Source organism: Odontesthes bonariensis, chromosome 18, assembly GCF_027942865.1.
Source record: "Odontesthes bonariensis isolate fOdoBon6 chromosome 18, fOdoBon6.hap1, whole genome shotgun sequence".
Taxonomy (NCBI): Eukaryota; Metazoa; Chordata; class Actinopteri; order Atheriniformes; family Atherinopsidae; genus Odontesthes; species Odontesthes bonariensis.
The window spans coordinates 7,772,933-7,794,627 of NC_134523.1; the positions used below are offsets into that span (position 1 = coordinate 7,772,933).

The window sequence follows — 21,695 nt, forward strand, 5'->3', positions numbered from 1 at the left end:
TTGTCTCACTCACTTATCTTCTGGAGATTCAACAGGGAGCTTGGTAGAAATTCTCAGCAAGAAGTTCAAAGCAAATATTTCTGACATTTGCCTTCACAACCCTAACCTCTTGAACGTTCACAAGTGTGAAAACAGCTTCAGACAGCTAAGCTAAGCTAAGCTAAGCTAAGCTGCTGCTAGCAGTAAATATCTGGCTGTATTCATTCAGCATACAAACATTAGTGGCCCAGAATTTCTAAGATATGTTTCTTTAAAATAGCAAATAAAATAGTAAATAAATATTAACAACAATATCACGTTCTCCTTCTCAAAATCAAAGATATTTTATCACATCAATCAGCACAGTTTAGCAACACTCGATGGAGGCTCACTACTTTTTTTGTTGCAGTTGTGGCCTCTTAATAGACTTTTGTGTGTAAATTGGTTGTGTTTCCCTTAAGGCGCACATTAAGGAGAGAAAGAGCAGGAATGCACAGAAACGGTATTTCACCAACCCCTTGACCCCAAGTGAACCCTGTGCTCTCTCTGTAGCAATAATGCAGAGAACACACAGAACACATGACATTCCACGTATGCAGAGCTTAATGTGCTGTCACTTTGTAAGGCTTAGTTTAATAGAAGCCTTGCTATGGCTCAGTGACATCTGGGCTGCATGCTGGAGTCTTGGATTTCACAGTCCATTAACTGTGTACAAAAATTGTTTACAGTTAAAAAACAGGAAGGCCCCAAGTTTCTTCATGAATATAGGCGCAAGCCTTAGTGATAAGAAGACACTGAGAAAAAGAGACTTTTTTAAAAAGGAGGACAGAAAAGTGTTGTGACATCTGGCTTAGCTGAAAATAATTATGCTTATTAACATTATCAGGTCAAATGCACTGTCCTGTATAAGTCCTAATACACATAGGGTGAAATTTGGACTAATCTGTGATGTGGTGAAGCTTATCAGTCTGAACAAGCCAGAAGATTTTCTGATGTAGCCATCAATGCAATCCTTCTGTAGCTGTTTAACATTTTTGCATGTCAATTCAAAAATTCTTCAGAAAAGTTTCAATCTTACAGTGGCAAACGAATGACAATTCCAGCATTTCATGCAATTCTTTTCATGGTATTTCGGTAGATGCTTGCATAATGACGTTAATTTCATTATTGAAATTAATGTTGCATGAATTTATTTGCATCAGCCTGTTCGGTGCACTGACCTTAAGACTTTAAAAAAAGATTAAGTTACACTCAATTAGTCAGTCTGCAAAGAGAGAAAGAAACATAAGATGTTGGCTGTGTTTGCCTGGAAGCACCAATGGGATTGATTACTCTGTTCTGAAGTCTGTCAGAGCTTCTTAGAAAACACTAGCTCTCCACAGAACAAACATCAGGCTCAAATGAATAAGTAACTGCATTTAGATCCCCTTACTATGAATCATGAATCAAGTGCATAAATCAAACTATTTTTGGAGCTTTCCGTATCAATGCTGAAGCAAACACCTGAACAGATGTCATACAAAACGGACAAATGGAGACAGCTGAAAAGAAAGATGTTTTTCATGGTTTCATTTCAAAGAAAAACAGCTATCCCATTTGGCAACTTGGTTAGAGATTGTTTTGCCAGCAGGAGCATCTCAGACAGCTTGAAGAACAACACAGTGCGAGTCTGTTTCAGCAATGTGCTGCGGCCGCACCTGGTGGAGAAGCGCGTGTTGTGATAAATCACGATAGTAATACTTGTGGATGACACAAGGCCAATTTCCCTCCAATTCATTGGTTCCATTTCATTAGCTTATCACTAAATGTTTAATGAAAGCATAGCAAAGATAACTGCAGTGTAGTTGTGTCCAACCCTGTTTTGAAAAAAATTTCAAATGTTGAATTAAATTACTGTTTTCGTTGTTGCTTGATAAAAGACTAAATCTGCCCAACATTTCAGGGATTCCTTCCTTGTAAATTTTCTCCTCATATTGTGGTGTTTTTTTTTTTCAGTGAGCAATGTGTCTGGACAGCAGGCGGGCCAGTTTAGCATTTGGCACAAACAGGAGCTCAGCACTTCTTTATCTGCTGTTCCCCTCATAGACATGTAAGCTGCCCTATGCCGTGTGCAGTAATGCACCCCCCATACCACTGCAGATGCTGGCTTTTAAACTGGGTTCCGATAACAGGCCTGATGGTTCATCTCCTCTTAAGCCTGGAAGATGCATGTGTCCATGATTTTCAACAGGAATTTGAAAAACAATCATCAACCTCCAGGATAGTTTTCCTCTTCACCTCACTGCATTCATATAAGATGGAGAAATGGGATTTTCTTCTACTCACTTCGTCACGAAAAAGAACTTCCTGTAAAATATTTTATGTCAACATTTTTTTTTAACCCTAATGCCCATCATTATTTAACTAGCATTGTTATTCTTTCACTCTTTTGTTAAATCCTGACTTCACACGTCTGTTTTTTGTAAGAAAAAAAAACCATTTGCCCCTTTAGTCCAAATTGATCTCTCCATGCTGAAAAGATCTAAAATCGGCCTTCTTGTTTTACTCACTTTACATGGCAACCCAAATTTTTTTTGGGGGGAACGGGTTTGTATTTGCATCCATATTCTCTCTATTACGCGTGTGTGATCACATGTACTTTCTTCCATGTTGGAGCAGAAACATCTTTCTTTATGTGTGTCCTGGAGGTGTGCGATTTACCTGGTGAAATGTGTTGTCAAGCAGGTCATTTTCAGCAGCACGGCGGATCTTCGGTGCATCGGGAGGGCACTGCAAGCAACCAACAGACAGAACCGTAGAGCAGGTTAAAAGACCACCGTGGCGCTTGATGCTAAACGCATAAGTGACATGTTCATCACTGCGAGGTTCCGTGAAAACCTAGTGGTACTCCTGGATAAAAGCTAACCTACAGAAAGCTCACAAAGACAATAGTAACATGTAGACGTTTCACAAGAACGTATCAAAGAAGCTAGTCCAGAGGTTTCCCTGTCTCCTCAATACCTGCAGAGCCTCTGCTATAGATTAATATGACTGTATCCATCCTTCTACGCTGACTCGTAACATTATCTGTGACCCTGTGCAGATGATTAAAGTTACATTTTTCTGTTCAAATATCAAAAGTGGAACCTTTTGAAATACTGTATCAAGTCAGTCACCTACACCTTGTTAACATTATTTGGTTTGCGTGGGTGGAGGCTCACATATGGGATTGTAGTGACAATCAGTCAGAAGATCCGACACATAACTGGTCAGGCAATTTGATTGGCTGGCAACTCTGCTGCCCAGGATTCAATTTAGCAACACGAGCCGGCTTCTCATTCAAACTGAATGAGAGCCGAGACCACTGTGGTCTGCAATATGTTTGTATGAAAGCTGCCTTTGCTTCAGAAAAATGTTCAGAATTGCTCAAATTTTTTCTTAGTTCAAAATGTGATATGAACAGAAATGTCTAAATACCATTTGGTTTCTTGCAAAAAAGATCTCAATTTGCGCCCGGACACGAGCTATACAACTTAAGATTCTGTACAGACTACACATTTCCCCTCACCGAAGGCATTTCTTTAACCACTCTCTCTCCCCTCTGTGTCTCAAGTGTAAAACTAATGTGGGAACGTTAACGCATCGTTTCTGGTCTTGTCATAAACTTCAAAGATATTGGTTGAAATTGTAAGTGAAATGGAGAGAATTTTTCATATCAGTGTGGACATGGACCCCATGTCCCTGATTTTGGGTCTTCCAAGTGACCATTTGAAAACGGCAGCTAACAAAAGATTGTATAACATTCTAACGTTTGCGGCTAGGAAAAATATTCTTTTGCAGTGGGTCAGTGACAAGGTCCCTTCTGTCTGTGGCTGGCGCAAAATAATTTTTGAACTGATACCTCTTACTAACATCATACATCACAGTGTAGATACAGAGTATGGCGCCCGTTTTTGGACTACAGTATATCGGTCCAGAACTTTCCTCCACCCTATTAAAAGGACTGCTGTGGACTTGAACGATATCCGTGTATTGTAAGACTGATTCACCACCTTCTGTATCGTGCTGTATGTTCATCTCTATGTAGTAAGAGCTGTCATGTTTGTTTGTTTTGTCTTGTGTCTAGTTTTGTAGACAAAATTGCAATAAAAACAACAATGAAGGAAAAAAATAAAATAAATTTCTAAATGTGGTTTAAAACAGCACAAATCTAAAACCCAGAATATCACACTTAAATGATTTTCTCTAAAAATGAATCTTAAAATCCAGTCCAACAATGCAAATCCCATTCGTCTAACACGTAACATCATACACCTCTGTTATTTCATTTGTGTTTCAAAACTTAACAGCCACACCGAGTGCGTGAGCGTCTACTTTTTTGCACTGTTGCGCTTCTACTTTTCAGCTCAAATTTAAATTCAGCTTGGAGGGAGCCTTCCAACACAGGAGCAAAAGAGAAAAGGTTTCCTTCTTCGGGCCAAGCTAATCAATTTTACAGCGTGGAGTCCCTCCTGCAGAGGACTTCACTATCATACTTCTAAAGCAACTTCCCACCCTGTGAGTGAGTGTGTGTGTGTGTGTCCCTACTTTAAATTCATTTTGTCGTGAAAAAGACACATATTCATACACACACACACACACACACACACACACACACACACACACACACACACAGGCACCGTGGAGAATTCTGTCAAAAAAGTTGACTGGGTACAAAAATATTTTCAGCTTTAAAAAATGCTCCGTAACAGACTGTTTGCAAATTCTTCGCATACTCAACATAGTGCAGCACAGTTTTTAATTCAGTGAATCTGTTTTCTATTTGATAGAGCCTCTGTTTGTATTGTGTCCATACAATAACTAAACAAATAGGCTACCAAAGAAAAACAAAAGAGCGAGAGAAAGACAGAGAAATGCAATCTCTAAAGCTGAGTAAGGTCTTTCAAATTTTTTGTCAGCAAACAATATTAGCAATCACAATTAGTTGCACACAGCTGTACAGAATGGAATATCTCAAAGCCCTAGACCAGTGGTTTTCAAAGTGGGGCAGGGGGCGCTAGGGGGGCCTCAGAAAATTGGAGTGAAGATTATAAAAAAATGCAAAAATAAAAAAATAGAATTAAAAAATTTTTAAACATCATTATAAAAAATTGTCACATTTTTTTTTAATCAGTATTGTAAAATACAATTTATAATAATGTATCATATCGAAATGTTATTTGCCATGCTTGTCTTTCTGATTGGCTGCCAGTCAAAACATCGTACACCTGGGGGTTTGCGCCTGTTCTGAAGCTGCTCTGTTCCTCAAGCTAGCGTGTAGGTAGCTAGATAAAATGGACATATTTTTGACTTGGAAGAGACTGAAAGAACTGGCCGACTAAAATCAGAAAGTACGAGGCAGCATACATTAAAGCAATACAATGTAACTTGTCTATTTTAAGGTAGAAATGTTACATAGTATTGCTTTAAGTTTGGCTTTACAGGCATACAGAAAAATGGCCACGATTGCCTAAAATGCGTCCTCTGTCTGGAGACCCTCTCAAATGAGTGTTCAAAACCTTCGAAACTTCAGCGTCATACAATACAATACAAAAACATCCAGCAGAGTCTGACTTCTTCAGACGTAAAGAAGAGCATTTAGTCAGGCTGCATTCACACGGCAAGCTACTGTCCGTGAATAAAAGAAAGAAAATACGTTCTAAAAGTTGTTGTTTCTTTACATATTTTGTAGCATTGTCTGTGGTTTGCAAAGGGGGTCCCCGGCCAGAAGCTAATACTGTTTGGGGGGCCTTGGCATGGAAAAGTTTGGGAAGCCCTGCCCTAGACGACTTGAATAAGATCAAAGGTCAAACAAAGCCACTGGAAATGTACAAACCCAATAAGTAAGGCTTTTCATATTTGTGGAAGCCTGGCAATAAATGAAATTGAGCAGAACGCGTTATAAAGAAAACGCATGAGCATGAGCGAATAAAGAGGCTTTTCAGGGTGTTCCCCTTGGATGAATGCGGCAGCAGATTCTCTTGCAGCAGTTGATGTTAAAGCCTTCCAGCAGGTTACTTTGTGATGAAGAAGCTACAACAAGTGTTGAATATTTCGCACTTGGATTAGTTTGAATAAAGTTGCTGTGGTAAGTTGCTCCCAATTTATGCTTGGACAGTTTCCAAATAAACTCAAGGTTTTCCCATCAGTGGATAAAAGTTGAAGCTAAATGTGGGCAACCGAGCGTTGCTCCAAAATTCTACAAAAGCTGAAGATGGCAGTTGTAGGTTTTATCACCCAACTCTCTCCACAGGAACCCAAATGTCTGCTGAACTGGGAAACATATCCAGGCAATCGTATCGTTTACCTAAAGTAAACCCAAAGTTGTGGTTCACAACAGTGTCAACTGAATTCACAGCAAAGCTACAATGGTGGGAAAGAGCTATTAAGGCCTTATTTCAGGGGCAGAGTTACCAAACTTTTAAAGCTGTTTTTATCAGTACGGTTATCATTCTCTCCCAATTAGTTTGCATAGGGACCTGGTCTTGTTGAGGAGTTTCAATCATAGCTGCAAAGCGCTAAGAGAGGGCTAAAGGGCTGGCCAAGAGAGAGTTTGATGTCGGTCCGCTGCTTTGGTATGCTCCACAAGTGTATAACAAAGGGAAATGGCTCCTGTGCTTTTTGTTTAAAGCTTGCCAAAAATAAAACGTTAAAACATGGAAATAATGCCTTCTGATTTTCTTTGTAGGCCTGCTTTCGATGACAGATCTCCAAAAAATATCGGCCACAAATTATACTTTTAAAACCTAAGTAGCACCCAGTTACCATTATTTGTATTTCCTGGCTAATAGAGAGAGGATGGCTTATAGAGAGCCGAATCTTATAGAGATTCGGAACCTGCTGACTATTACAGATCATCAAGGCAAAAACAAAATGAAAGAAACAAGGAGAAATACAATTGTCATTGTGATGTTACAGTATATTGCAACATAATATATTTAGTCCAAGCAAAGATGGCAAAAAGCAGGCGCCATTACTGTTATCTCCAATGGACACATGTTACACAAAACATTAGCGAGCATGCAACAAATGGGCTGAGACGTTATCGTTCCCCAAAAACTACTTTTTGCTTTGTACAAGCAGTTCTTGAAAATCAATTTGTAAGATGTTTGTTTTGAAAATGCAGATTCCTTGTCAATAAGACGTGAAAATGTGAAAGAAAAAGTTAGTTTTAGAAACCATCTGAAACCGAATCATTTCAAATGGCTTAGTTTAAAACGCCCCTTTTTAAAACCTTTTTCTAGTAAACTTTAAATTAAATGGGTTTCATTTCTTTCAAAGGGCTTATGGTGCTTTACCCAGGATAAAAACCACAAGCCTCTCCATAATTGTATCCATTGTAACAGCCCTGCAAAAATCCCTGCAGGGGTGCACTGAAAGCTAAAAATGGTCAGATCAGTTAGTCACTGTTGACCACTGCATTAGAAGATTAATGAGAATTTCCAGGCACCATTTGTGTTGACGAATGTACCGTTAGAATGCAAATGAAGTAAACAGTTAACTTATCTTCGCGCAACACCCCTTCAAGAAAAGGAAACAGCTAGACTCGCTCTGTCTGAGGAGAATTAGCCTTCCGGTACCTAATAAGTTTGTTTTGTTTACTCTGTACAAAAAGAGATGAATTCACAAAGCTGACAGTTTTCTGTTTTACAGGGAAAATGTGTACTAAAGTCTACTCTAGCTGTCAAGATTTTCAAAAAATTCTGCTTCCAGGCAAAGAGTATTTCAGAACACAACATCCCATCAGAGTCCATTTCTTCAGATTCGATAAATGAGATATAACAGGAATTGATACCACTTCATATTACCACTCAAATTCAGGGAATTGTCTCATTTGGTGCAAAAATTTGTCTATACCCCGGAGTGCAGGATGAATCAACATTTCTATTTTTTTTTCTCCAGGAAATGAAAAACCATAGTGCGCCAGTGGGGACACCTTGCAAACGACCTTCTTGTCTTTGCTCGACCAGATGCAGGAGTGTTGTGCCAGACAGGTCATAGAAAAACACACGTCAAATTGGATGTCACGGGGACTTTGACGTGCCATCCTCATGCGTGACAGCCGGCGGTGTGAGAGCAGGGGGTGCTCTCTCTGAGATTTCTTAATAGTTAAAAATCAATAAACCATCAGTGCTGGAAAAGTGGACCCCCCCCCCCCCCATTTTCATACATGTGACAGGTGAGCTGTTTGACTTCCAGTCTATGTTCTACTGCTGTGACTTCTGCCGCTGTGGCGAATTTGCCAAATGAAAAAAGAAAAAACTTTGCGGTCCAAAGTTATTTAGATCATTTTGTGAACTGTGTAAGGAAATTTTGAATCCAGGAATGCTACCTCTAAATTCTGAATTCCCCTAATTTTGTTTCATTTGATTTTTTTTTTTTCTTACACTAAAAATCAACATAGTGTGCTTACCCATAAAAGTTTCCCTTCTTTCTTCATGCGTTAAAAGAAAAATGAGCAAAATCAGCCATTAATTCAATGGCTTTGTAATTTGGCGTTGGCTCTGCGGGCCACCATCCAGTGAGATCATGTATGTGGTTTCAACCTTTATTTATTGTTCCTTGCCTTGTGGGCAATATCTACTTTTATCCTGTTCAGTGAGCATTGTGAGTACTTGCCATGTCTGTTTTGGTACTGTCTTGACCTGTCCTCTGTCAAATTAATGTCTGTTAATAAGGTGCGTGAGATGCCTTCTCCTATTTTCTGCAGAACAAATCTACTTACGGGTACTAATAAAGTCAACTGAACTGAACTGAACTATGTTCCAGGCAGAAGGTTGGAGGAACGAATCCTGACTAGTTGTGGGTGGGGGATTTACAGCTACTTTGCATGTGCTGTTAAAAACTGATGAATTAACAAACCAACACAAGCACGAGGACGTTAGCATGACACCATCCACCAGCGTTTGGCTTGGCTGAGGAACTGGGTGCTTGGTGCAGTGAGGACTGTTTTTTTTATTGGCAAAAAAAGTTTTAGAATAAAAAAAGAGATTTTAGGAGATGAATTTTTAATATGCAAAAAAAGTTCCATAGTTTGTGAGGTGAAATGTGATTATTTGCTCGGTAACATCCTTGTAATAAATAGTTAACCACAGTGAAAGGTTTCCAGTCTTACCCGAGCGCCAGGTATCTCACAGCAGGCTTCTTGAATGGCAAGCAAAGGGTCACAATACAGCATCACCTGCTGAATATCCATCTGTGAGAGCAAGTGGGAGGAGAGAGAAAGTTAAAGTGGAGGGCTTTAAGTCATCTGCTTTATTTATTTAACACGTTTAAATGAGGCAGTGAACAAGTCTGAGAGGCAATTAATTTCTCATTTATATAAAAGCATCAAGAAAGCTATTTGGCAGAAAGTTAACCTGTGTGTGTGTGTGTGTGTGTGTGTGTGTGTGTGTGTGTGTGTGTGTGTGTGTGTGTGTGTGAACGCTTCCTTCTCGCATTAACAAAAGAGCTTTCCTGCATTCTAACTAAGCCAGTTAACTGATTTTCACTGTTAACAGTTGCGGCACAGTGAGGGTGTTCCACTCACTGTATAAATCAGGACTGGATAAGACTGTCTTAAAGAAACAGCGCCTGAGGAGTTCACCTGCTGGTCCACATGACGTGCATACACACGAAATACTGTATGGACCTTTACAGTACATCCACACATGGGCAGAATGAGCAATTTCCACATTAAAAATTGTACGAGGAAGTAGGTTTACAAGAAAAAAATGCTATGTATACTTCGTCCTGGGAGAAATGCCTCCGTAAGGTTGCCTGGAAAGAGACTAAAGTGTCATTAATACTCCGCACGGCAAAGGTATACGGAATCATAATACATACCTTTCCATATGCTACTGATCTAATCAATAGAATTTGGTTCTTTCATAGCGCTTCTGACACTGTTTGCTTTTCATACAGAGAGAAATTGAAGGTCATATGATCAAATAGTAACTTTAGATGACATTTAGACTGCGAGACAGGGCAGTTATACTGTGTATATTTAATCAAATCTAACACAGAACCCAAAGCATTAACTTTCTATTTTTCTACTTCTTCACATATGCATAGCTGTTTAAATGATTCAGTAGTCCCTCATTTGCTGCAAAAGCCCATGCATTATTTTGAAAGAGGTTTACGCCAGCCCTCCATTTCTGATCGATAAATATAAATTTCATGAACAGCAGCGGTACTGTACTAGCCTTCACAGCCCTCAAACAAAGCTATCAAAGCTAGTAGTGCTGATTTAGGTTGCTTTTCCATTTTTAACCCAACTGGCTTTGATTTCTGAATTTGACACTGTTGACCGGTCAATGTCATTCAACAACCAGATTGAAATTGATGAGTTGACTGCCAAATGTTGAGATCAGGCTCTCCTCACTCACTTCAGAATAAAAAAATAAAAAAATCACATCATGGAAACGTGTTTCCTTAAGATTTGGCTTCAGTGGTGGAATGACTACTGAAATCAATGAGTACTTGAAATAATTTACTCAATCACTCAATCACTTCCGCAGATCTTTACTTTATTTTCTAATGACACACTGAACCTTACACCAGGGGTGTCTTCATATGTTGTTATTGATGAAAATCATGATGATAAAATAATTGAGTATAAATTGTTTTGACAGTACACTTATGGTGATACCATGATTTGATCTCAGTTCATGAAACTCAGCTCTCAGCTCAGGAGATTTTTATTTGAATAGATTTTACAGTTCCTCATCGCCGGTTTTGGGTGATATTTTCCAGTTGTTTGCTGACATATGGCATCATTATAATGTGGCTTTTGGCCATGATAATAGTGCAGTGAAAAACTTATGTTGTCAGAGCCCTGAAAATCAGAAACTCTTCCAAAAGTTTAATTACTGGTTACTTCACAAATTTGAATTGCTGCACACAAACACATTTGAAGAGATTTTTTGAATATGATGAATTGTTCAGTTCAGTGATCAGTTAGATGCCCACTAAAAAGATAATTGCTTATTATAATATTCCACGGTGCCATTTTAATAAATAAACTTTTTTTATCAAGATCATAATCTTGATAACTTTATTATATCTTTATAGCTTGATGGTATAATGGTTTGTTGGTTGGACAAAACAAGCATTGTGAAGGTGTCACTTTGTGTATTAAAGAAGCCATCTATTTCTATTATTACGCAATAAACGATGATAAATGAAGAAAATAATCGGCCGATTTTTCCTGGAACAGTTACTTTCGGCTTTTACACTTATGCAGGAAAAATCAAAAGAAAAAAGTAAACAAATCTATTAGTATTAATGTCATACTTGTGCTGGTCCAGCATCCGAAGCCCGAACACCCAGCAGTACGTGTCCGTCAGTAGGGAGAACTCCTCGGGGCTCGAGGGGCTTCGTCTCGATGGAGCTGCAGTCCACGTGGAGGGAGGCGGCGCCGTGTTGCACGCTCAGGGCCAACTTGTGCCAGCGGAGGTCCATTAGGGCCTCCACCCCCTCCCCGGTGAAAATGCAGCTGACCAGGTCAGCCGTGGGGTCCACCCCTCTGGCTCGAAGGGACAGGGTGCCATCAGTGCCACTCAGGTCCACTGAGAGCTAGGTTTCAGGTGGAGATGAAAGGGGACGGAGATAAGTGGAGGGTAAAAAGAGGAAAGGGGTGGGCTTGTACCAATTAAATCTAAATAAAAATCAACTGTGTCTCAAGTTGTCTGACTCGCAGGGGATTCAAAAAAGAGTAATATACACTCACGACAACCACCAAACAAAGCTGTAGAACACAGCAGCAAAGATGAAGTAAAAAGGAAGACATATTAATTACACACAAGCACTACAACCAATCAATCACTCCTAATGAGGCGACTCAGCCTCCATCCATCATACACACAAAGTATTTAAATCTAGCCTCAGACTCTTAGTGATTATCGGGACTCTGAGGAACTCCAGTGCTTTATCATGGAACACATATGAATAACAATGAAGGGGAATGAAAGAGGAGAGCAAGAGATGATTGAAGGAGGACCAAAGAGACAGGGAGAGAGAGGGGGCTTGCCCAATGAAAAATAAGAGAGGACAAAAGGCGAACGGGATGAAAGAGGGGAGGGAATTAAAAAGATGTCACGCGAGAAAAGAAATCGAAAGGGAAAGTGGATGACCACGCAAAAGTGGGATGAGAGATAGCGGGAAAGAAGGGGGGGGAAGTGGGATGATTAAAAGGTGAGAGATCAATGAAGAGAGTTAAAGGGGAGTGGGGAATGACAGAGGGCAGGCAGGTGGACAGGAGGAAAGAGCTGGATGGGTGAATAACAAGAATACACAAAGCAGTGGATGAGGAAACGGAGAGTGAGCTGCACCTGTGGGTATCCCTGCTGATCAGATATCTGAAAGAGGTAGAAGGTGTCCCTCAGGGCTGCCTTTTTCAAAGCCAGGGTGAAGACCAGTGTGAACTCATCAGGTAAACCATTAGGGATGATCTGACTGGAAAAGAGTAGTTCAGAAAGGTCAGACAAGATGACATCCCTCCATCCACAGGAGCAGTCAAACTGTGAAAACACTGCATATGCAATGTGAGCATAATGTGAGCAATCTGCAACAAGCAGCAACAATATCAGGCTTGACAAAGAAAACTAACAAATAAATTTGCTTACTATCCATCTTAACTTTAAAGAACAAAAAAAACCTCACTTCCATAATATTGATATCAAACTTGTAGACGTACTGGTAGGGTAACACTATCACCAAACCCCACTGTTTAAGATATCACATGAGTATCTTTCAGAAAGGGTGTTATCAAAATCCAGTCTGAATATTGAAATATGTGAACTAAGAAACTATAAAATACTAGGATTATAAAATAATGGAAACTAGCAACCAGCTAATGTAAAGGTCACTGAAATAGGGCTCAAACATCACCGCATATGCTGTAGCAAGGCATACACGTTGACGTAATACAGACGTCCCATTGTGGGTTTTTACGTTTTTTCTTCTACATCCAAAGTTATTAAAGCTTAAGTCATATCAGCTGATAAAAGTTTAGATGTCTTTGACCAAACTTTGAAAAAAAATTTGAACAAGGAAGAGCAACCTGATCATGGCAACAAAAAAAACACACTGCCAACCAATTCGATCAAAGAAAAAAACACAAACCTTCAATGAGTCCTTTCCCTCTGCAAAGTTTTTCATACCTCTTACTGTTAGAGGAAGTAGCAATTCTTTGTTGTGACTATAGTTCACAGAAATCCCCTAGTAGGTTTTTTCTTTCTTTTTTCAACTCCTAACCCAAGACAAGTTACCAAACTTGTGACCAAACTTACCTGCTTAGTTGAACATTACAACACGGGACACAAACCCAATACTACTGAACAACTTCAGGATAAATTGAACCAATGTCTGAGACGCAAATTACATAAACTACATAAGTTTGACTCTTTTTCCAGCTGCCACCAGGCTGTCACGTCAGGATTCCCATTTGCAGTGACAATGCAGTCAGAGTTTAAGCTCATGTGTATGTTTTGTCCTTTGGAAAGCACCCCTGTTACTACAATGCACTAAAAGCCCCTAACAACTATCAAATCAATCTACAAAAAAATAATTGGCAGGCATTTCAGTGCTGAATTCCTAATTTGTAGTTGTTTCGGCAATCTCTCTTTGATTTTTATATGATTTTACTGCACGTTAGTTTGAATTAATCCTGAGCATCGTCTATAATAGAACTAAGTTAGTTACAGCCCTACACTGGTGTTGACTTTAACCTGCCACTGGAGTTGCATTTTATTTTTCACAAATGAGTATGGGAAAACTTTGGGTAAATCTTTACTTTGTGTCCTCATGAGTACAGTGACAAAGTAATCCCTCCCTCCCCCTCAAATTTTTCTTTCTTTCCACATTGATGCATTTTGTGACTGCAGCCAGAGCTACACTGCAAAGCCCTTGTATGGGACCCCCTGGAATTCATTTTCATAGCAGATACAGTCTGACAGGTTTCATCCCTCAGTTCTGGTCAAGGGCATCTAAGCCCACCAATGCAATACAGAATACAAAACAAACAGACTATGAAGGTGTGCAGATTTATTGAGATATAAAGAGTTCACTCCCAAGCCCAGTGAAATGCATGCTCACTGAGATGGTAAACACTTTGAAATATTCTCTCTTGCTCCATTTTGTTCTTTCTCTTTCTCATTGCACGTACGCATACAGACAAGCACGCAAAACTGTTGATGCTGCCAGCTGGTTTCCCATCCTAGAAGTGGGGTGGCAGTGATTTATGACTGAGGGAAGATCCAAGGGAAAACAGCCAACTACAGAACGTCAAAACATACGGACTGGTGGGGGAAAAGGGTGAGAAAGAGACCAAAAAAAAATTAAACTCGAGAAGAGAGAAGAAAGAAAGACAAAGAGCTGTGAAGAGAGTGAAAAACTACGACAAGAGACCAAAAAACTCTGGGTATAACCTGAAAAAGCACGAGAATTTCGCTTAACAACCAATCCACGTTGCGGTGCGATGGTAGACAATTCAAGGAAGGAAAGAGAAAGTGAGAGGAACAGCCATCGACAGAGGAACAACTTTGTTCCTCTGTCGATTAGAGCTATGAGCTGCAGGGTACAAAACCACTCACAAAAACGAGTGACTTTTTAAGGTGGAAGCTCTGCACTCCTGCCTATTGCATTCAGGGTAAAGACACATTAAAAACAGTGAGGAGATAAATCACTCAGTTCGGGCCAGACACATTCAGATCCAGCCTCTCCCAGCTCTCTGAGAAAGTTACTTCTGCCTCTCTTGTTAAAAAAAAAGAAAAGAGAAAAAAAAAGTAAAGGAAGGAGGGAGAAGCAGAGGAAAATCAGTGTATGTCAGAGAGGCACAGGGGAGGAGGAAGGAGAGGAAAACTAATGTTGGAAAGGTGATTCTCAAGTTTAAGACTGGAATAGCACCTGGAGAGGTGTACAGGCACCTTTGTGCTTGCTCCTAAGTGGAATCCACTGCTTATAGTGGCAAGGGCCTCTGAGTGTTTCGTACACAACTAACAGGAAGGCATTTTAAACAGCCAGCACCTGACACCTGAAAGAAAGCTCCAGCTGACAAATGTTGTTACACGCTTGACTGTTTCCCTGTGGCTATGTCTCTCTCCAAATTGTTAGTCATTTGAACAATATGGAAGCAACTAAAGAATAGAATTAACTTTGAATTTATTAGTAGATCCGGATACATCTGGTGTCACATTTTCAAGACTCGCCAGGAAAGCAATTATTTCCCAAGTTTAAATACGGCTGTAAAACGTGTCGATTTCCTCCTCACTGACTCACATCACCAAGTCCGTCGTCTGTATTCATTCTCTTTAAATGAAATCACGATTCCTCCTTTTTTTCTTCAGTGGTGACAGAAACTCTTACAAGCATCACCCTTTGCACTTTTTTTTTTAGTTGCTTATAATTTAACCATACAGTTGCTGTCATTGACTCATTGTTCTCATGAAGAGCAACAAACTTTACATTTTGCTTCACGATAATTCACAAAATGCATTGCAGTTCCGTCATAAACAACTGTCATCTTGGCCTTGTGGCATTATTTAGTTATTCCGTAGATATTCCGATACAATGTTGCCGAATAAAAGAAACAGGCAGAGGGAGAACATTTTATCTGAGTGAAAGGGAAATCCATGTAACCAGCTGTTAAAGGTGTCTATTTCTCTGTCAGCAGACAACTGACAGAGGCAAGAGACAAGCAGCTTCATCTGGCTGTCATTCATTTGTTAGCCTGGATTTGGTGAATGGATTAGCCTCTGGTACCAAGCAAAATGCTGGTTTCCAATTACTGTACACACGTCTAACACTTCAATCAAACTCAGCGGTGATGAATTAAAAAGCTGCTTGAGCGATAGAGAGGCTTAGCTGGATGGGAATCATTCATTAACCTGCTTCTCAGATACACTATATACACTGAACCTGGAATGCGGGTAAAACTTAATGTGAGAGGTCTCAATTAGAAAGAAAAAAAACACACAAATCGACACACATATGGTAACATATGCATCTTCCAGGTGAAAGATGGAAGGTTGAATTATCGGCCCCTCTGCGTGGCAAAGTGTCCCTGCGTAAGAAGTTGAAACCCCGTACTGCAGCCGATATGCTCATCGGTCGCTTCATCACAAGAGGTAGAGTGCTTGTCCTTTACTCAAAAGGTTGCTTGTTCGAGCTCCAGTTCAGGTGTTTAGGCCAGATACTAAATTGAACACTTTTAACACAATTAAGTCACTTTGAATTAAAGCATCTCTGATATAATGTTCATACTCAAACTGCTTGAACAAAAAAGATTTGTTGGGATACATTTACTCCCTGCATAGATTTAAACTTTTAAGTCCTCTTGCTCACTCTCCACTACATCCCTAAATCTGTTCTCTGCCTTTACTCTTTGCAGTCTTTAAACCAAACACTTACGACCTTCGACTCCAAGCCACCCATGTTTCAACCTGACTGGGAAGTGGACGAAGGTAAGGACACGTGAGAACCAAGGCAAAACTGCTGACTCACTCTGAGGTAAAGGTTCCGCGAGGGGCGGACTGGAAGTGTTAGTCACAGGATGGGGACCCTGCACTTAGTCCCGATGTTAAGTCTTATGAGCCCTCGGAGCAGGACACCGGAAGAGCGGATGTCAGAAGGATATCGAGGCCTAGAAGGGTAGTTTGACTGCAGAGAGCCCATCTCCCAATGGCAACTCTTGCATTCTCTGCCTGATTGCATGCAAAGGCCAGCTGTGACAGACGGAATACGAAGAGAAGCACAGGTGGTGTTGGACTGCCTCTCACCTTCGAAGCCCTTCACTATAGCCCTGTGGAGAACCAAAGAGGATGGGCAGCTGGAAACAGGAGGCCAACATCCATTTATCCTTTGCTGTGGACCACCGGCTACAAACTGGGCAGGTGTGATATATCCAGGTTCCAGCAAACTAGAATTGGCCCTTGCTGTTCCCGACATTAAGACTTGTGTGTTTTTATTCTTTTCAAATTTAGCATTGAACATTCAGTACATGCAGAATAAATCATGAAAAGAGGGGAACATTGCAGTCATAGCGACTGCTTGGCATCCTCTGCAGACATCTCATAATACAACAGTGTTACAAATTTGTGGCTATTGCACCACTCCTACATTGCATCCTCCGAGCTCCCTGTTCTAGTAGAGTTTGTTATCTGTGCACAGCTCAAAATCCAGCACCATCTAGAAGCAACTCAAAAATGTAATTGCGGTTTGAGCAAATGCAATAATTGGGATTTTTGCATGCCACTTTTGCATCAGACAGTCATTTAGTACATTCACTACAAACGTTTTGATGGCAAACATTCTTCTGCTAGGTGGCCTGGTTCTAAGCAGCAGTGGGCTTGGCTTCAACTTCAAAAATCCTTTCTGATTATCCCAATTGAGAGTCCCCTGATTGCCATCTACTCCTAAGTACTTCACATAGCCCACATTTAATTAAAACAAACGAAAAAATACCCCCCAAAAATACAGAAAATAATATCCCTTTAATGAGGAAACATATTTACATTTGGGAGGGTCTTACTTAGTTTAGTAATCCATCATTTTATTCATGTAACATGACCCCATTCTTTGGAACTCTATGTGTTTAACAGTGCTGCATGCACTCCACACACTTTGCCCATAGAACACATTAAATGTGTTGTCTTTTTGAGAGACTATATGACACCGAAGTCATTCCATTCAGTTTTTATCTTTACATAACGTTCCCATCTTTCTTTTTTTCTTTCCCAAAAAGGGAGCTCGTATTTATCAGCAGAACAGGAAAAAAGAAAAAGAAAGAAAAAAGAGGAGGCTCTCCAATTATTTTGTAGAGTCCTTTTATAAAACATAAATAAAAGACAGTGAGTCCTATATACAGAGAGACAGGATGAAAGGCAGCCGACAGGCGAGGCTGATGTTCTAGCATTGATTATTTTCTGTCTCCGTCAAACAAAAGTCACCCAGGTAGCGTGCTTCACTGATAAAACTGACAGCAAAGCTCTCTGGAATCAAAATTTCAATAAAGAGCTGCACGGTAAAAAAATCCAATACAACAAAGAAACAAAGGAAAGATAGAGAGTAGTTTTGCGGTCCTCTCTTTGTCTGATTGGGGGCAAAACAAAAACATCATGTATTTTCTTCTTTGGCTCCACAGATGCTGATTTCCTGAGAAGTCAGGGATGTTTTTTTCCCTTCTTTTCATAAGATCTCTCCAAGACAATGGAAAACAATATTTGTGACTCTTTTAGGACAAAATGTCTCAACTGAAAAGTGTGTTCTGTAGGCAGATTTATCTTTAAGTGTGCTCACATATCACAACACTAGACAGAGTGATGAAACACTCCAAGCTGACCCATTTGGCAAGTTCTGAAAAACGGCTGTATTAATGGCAAGTGTATCTGGAATTCCTGAGAACTGCGTTTCACAAAAGCAAGAATAGAACAAAAACAAAGAGAACAGCACCTAATAAGCATTTACCGCGGATTATAAAACATGATCTACACCCCGCTACTGTGTGATAGCATCATGAAAGGATAATTACTGGTGTTCAGGGAAGCCACAGGCTGTCGGATGTTATAACTACGGGTCTCTGACCAGAAGCAAGTTAAGAATAAGTTCTCAAAGTCAGCTGATAAATTCTAACACTTCTTTTCAATTTTGTTTTTGTTTTTGCAGGCATCTGCATCATATCTGCAAATTATGACATCACCTCTGTGGGCTTCTGTTCAGGCAAAAGAGAAAAATAGCCATGATGAGAGCTAAGTAATAATAAAAAGATGCGGTTAAAACCAGAAAACCAAAAGGCTGTTGTAGTTCAGTTTTACAAGCCAGCGTCACTGCCGAGGGAAATAAAGTGGTTTTGGAAATGCAATCAACGACTGACCGCTGCTGTATGCTTTGCCTGGTGTCGCCTTGTTTTTTTTTAAAAATTCAAGAGTCACAAGAATGCACGGACATATTGAGAGAGGGTTCAGAGGCTGAACAGCCAGATGGTGTTCAGAGTATCTTTTATTAAGACATGGCATGAAAAGAAAGGCCTAATGAAAGCTGGAGATCCTGCACAAAACTCCACTGTATTTCTCTTCATGTTACACATTCCCTCCATTCTAAAGTTGAACACAACTTCCTTGTTTGAAACGTGTTCTCCTTTAGGTGTCGGGGGGAGGGCAAAGTGCAGAGAAATACATGGACAACACACTTACTCGCTGGGCCGCAGGAGTGCTGTCTTGCCCAGACGGAGGATAACCGGACCTCGAGGGTTGCGGATCTTCTTGACATCTGTATTCTTGAAGAGGGAAAATCGCCTCACCAGATTAAAACCTGCCAATAAAAGGGATTCATCAGCACCCAGATGTATAAAACCAAGATAGCAACGCGTGTATTTGAGGTTGTGTTTTTTTACCTGTGATATTCTGCCGGTCCATCTGAGGAAACCTCCAGTCTTCCACTTGTAAAAACGGGCATTGTACTCCTGTGGAAAACAGATGGATGGCACAGGGGGTTATGGAATATCATCACAACGTAGTATAGCTTAAAGCCTCAACTATGTCTGAAACATCTCTCTTGGGATGTAAACAAATCATTGGAGAACTGAGTGAAATGGATAGAGCATGTGCAAGAAAGAACCGGCAACTTCAATCATACACATGAGATGTACTGAAATATTTATCTGGTAGTAAGAGAGAATGAGTTGGAAAGGTTGAAAGAGAGTTTAAAAGAAGGTGTAAAAGATGGACAGAGAGATGAAATGAGGACAAAGTTGTGTAGTGTGAAACACAAGCCGGTCTGACAGGTTGTCTAGCATCATGCCTGTCTGTCGCGGTAGCCTCATTTTGATGGATTTGTTCTCACCCCGTCAGGGAAAGTTGCAGAGAAAAGTGTTGGCTGTCAGAACACGCTGCATGCCTGCTGGGGTGTGTGTGTGTGTGTGTGTGTGTGTGTGAGAGATGGGCAGAAAAAAAGAAATATCTGACTCGTACAGGTAGACATGAAGCCTGTGAATCACTGTGATCCATGGTTAATTGATCTCTTTGGGGCCAATGACCATGGCCCTGAGCAAGAAAATCTGCAAGGCTCTTTTTTTTTTTAAAACAAAACTGCGTAGAATCTGAAAGCAGATGGTGCCTTGCTTTAACCACAAAAAAAAGCTTCATAATTATCTCTGAGCTGAGTTGCTGTCAGGAATCTTCTAAATCGTTAATATATGCTGTATGTCTGTGCTCAAGGTTAGATATTTTAATTCGGTCTCATTCGATGCCACCCCAAGCATAGAGTGCCTACATTATTCTACCGTCGTCGATAACTGTAAGGCAGAGACGTCCTAATCCGCTCTTCGGGGGCTACTGTCCAGCAGGTTTTAGATGTTTCCCTGCTTCAACACACCTGATTCAGATGAAATGGATCTCTTCAAAAGATTGTTAAGTTCGGCACAAGCTAATGATGCATTATTCTGATTGATAATCCATTTTGCCAGGGTTCAACCTATGATTTTGCCTGAAAATGCAAATGAATTAGAATCCTGTTCTGTCAGCTCTGGGCCAGTTTTAGGTTCTATTTACCAACCGTCTCTCTGTTGTAACAGTTTGTTGATCAGATTAGTTGAGGTTTGCATCTGCTCTCCTGCTAGGTGTAAGTGTTAAAAGCACTTTTTAAAAACTTTTTTTATATCTCCTTTGTCAACAGAGGACCACTTTACAAAGTGGTTCAAATGCTTGCTAGCTCATACAATATGTAGAAATGTACAATTTCGTAATTATTTCTCACATGATTCTTATTGCCTACCCATATGGTTATATTGATATAACTTGCAGACAGATTGGGCTTGACTAATGTTCAACTGTGTACACAGGAACATGGAACAAAACATTATTTTGTACGTTATTTCAGCAGCAATGCTTTTGATGAGATGGAGAATGCCACAGGAAAATGTTTTCCGTCTCAGACATTTAGACACCAAACGTTAAGGGCTTTTGTGATGAAACAATGAAAGCACAGCAAAATGAGTTGCCTTGAAGTATCCAATGGCAACGTAGTGTCTATGATTTTATCCACAATTGAGGTCAAATTTATCCAGTCGTATTAAAAAGAGCTGAAACAGTGTAATATAATTACTAAAATAATAACAGCCACCTGAATTTAATTATGAGCGAGGAATTTAATTTCACGGAGGCCAGCTCAAAGAAGAACAAAATCCTTTTCAGCGCTTCCTCGACTACTATCAAGACCATCGTTTGACACCCTGCAGTTTCTGCTCATCTCCAATTCAAAATAGCAGAGACGCTGTTTAAAAGCAAAGCATATTTCATCCTGTCTGACTGCACAGTGTGTCGTTCTCTTATTGCCGTCTACAGGTACAAATCATGGTGTGGAAAAAAGATGTCAAACACTTGTCTTGCGGCAAGCTGAGAGAAACTTGAAATGAAAAGTCAAAGGAATTGCAGGGATTGGACCTTACTTCTGAACAACAGATTTAGCAGAGGGAACATCAAGCACAAGTTAGAAGTCCTCTGAGCCCTGCTCAATCTCACACATACTGTATTTATAGCTTGACAGGTCCATCCCGAAATCTTATTTGCTGATTCAGCAAAAAAAGTGTGCAGCCTTAATAACACCCACACACATATTCACATGCTTATAACTGAAGCATTTCTTTGTATCCCTCGTTTCAAGTTTTTTGAAGTCAACATAGAGCGAGATCTACCTTTGTTGCTGCCAACTTTACTTTATGTAGT

The 21,695-nt window shown here is 40.1% G+C and overlaps 1 protein-coding gene across 4 annotated transcripts in view; it reads right to left on the bottom strand.

Annotated features, from left to right (window-relative positions):
* Positions 1–21,695, bottom strand: part of col16a1 (collagen, type XVI, alpha 1) — a 79,940-nt gene that overhangs the window by 40,424 nt on the left and 17,821 nt on the right. For all 4 annotated transcript variants that reach the window (XM_075450485.1, XM_075450483.1, XM_075450486.1 and 1 more), the window contains exons 3-8: positions 19,367–19,435; positions 19,167–19,284; positions 12,309–12,432; positions 11,272–11,553; positions 9,113–9,193; positions 2,680–2,748 (exon numbers count right to left, since the gene is read on the bottom strand). In XM_075450485.1, coding sequence (XP_075306600.1) covers positions 2,680–2,748; positions 9,113–9,193; positions 11,272–11,553; positions 12,309–12,432; positions 19,167–19,284; positions 19,367–19,435 — 743 coding nt within the window. The remainder of the gene's footprint in view (positions 1–2,679; positions 2,749–9,112; positions 9,194–11,271; positions 11,554–12,308; positions 12,433–19,166; positions 19,285–19,366; positions 19,436–21,695) is intronic.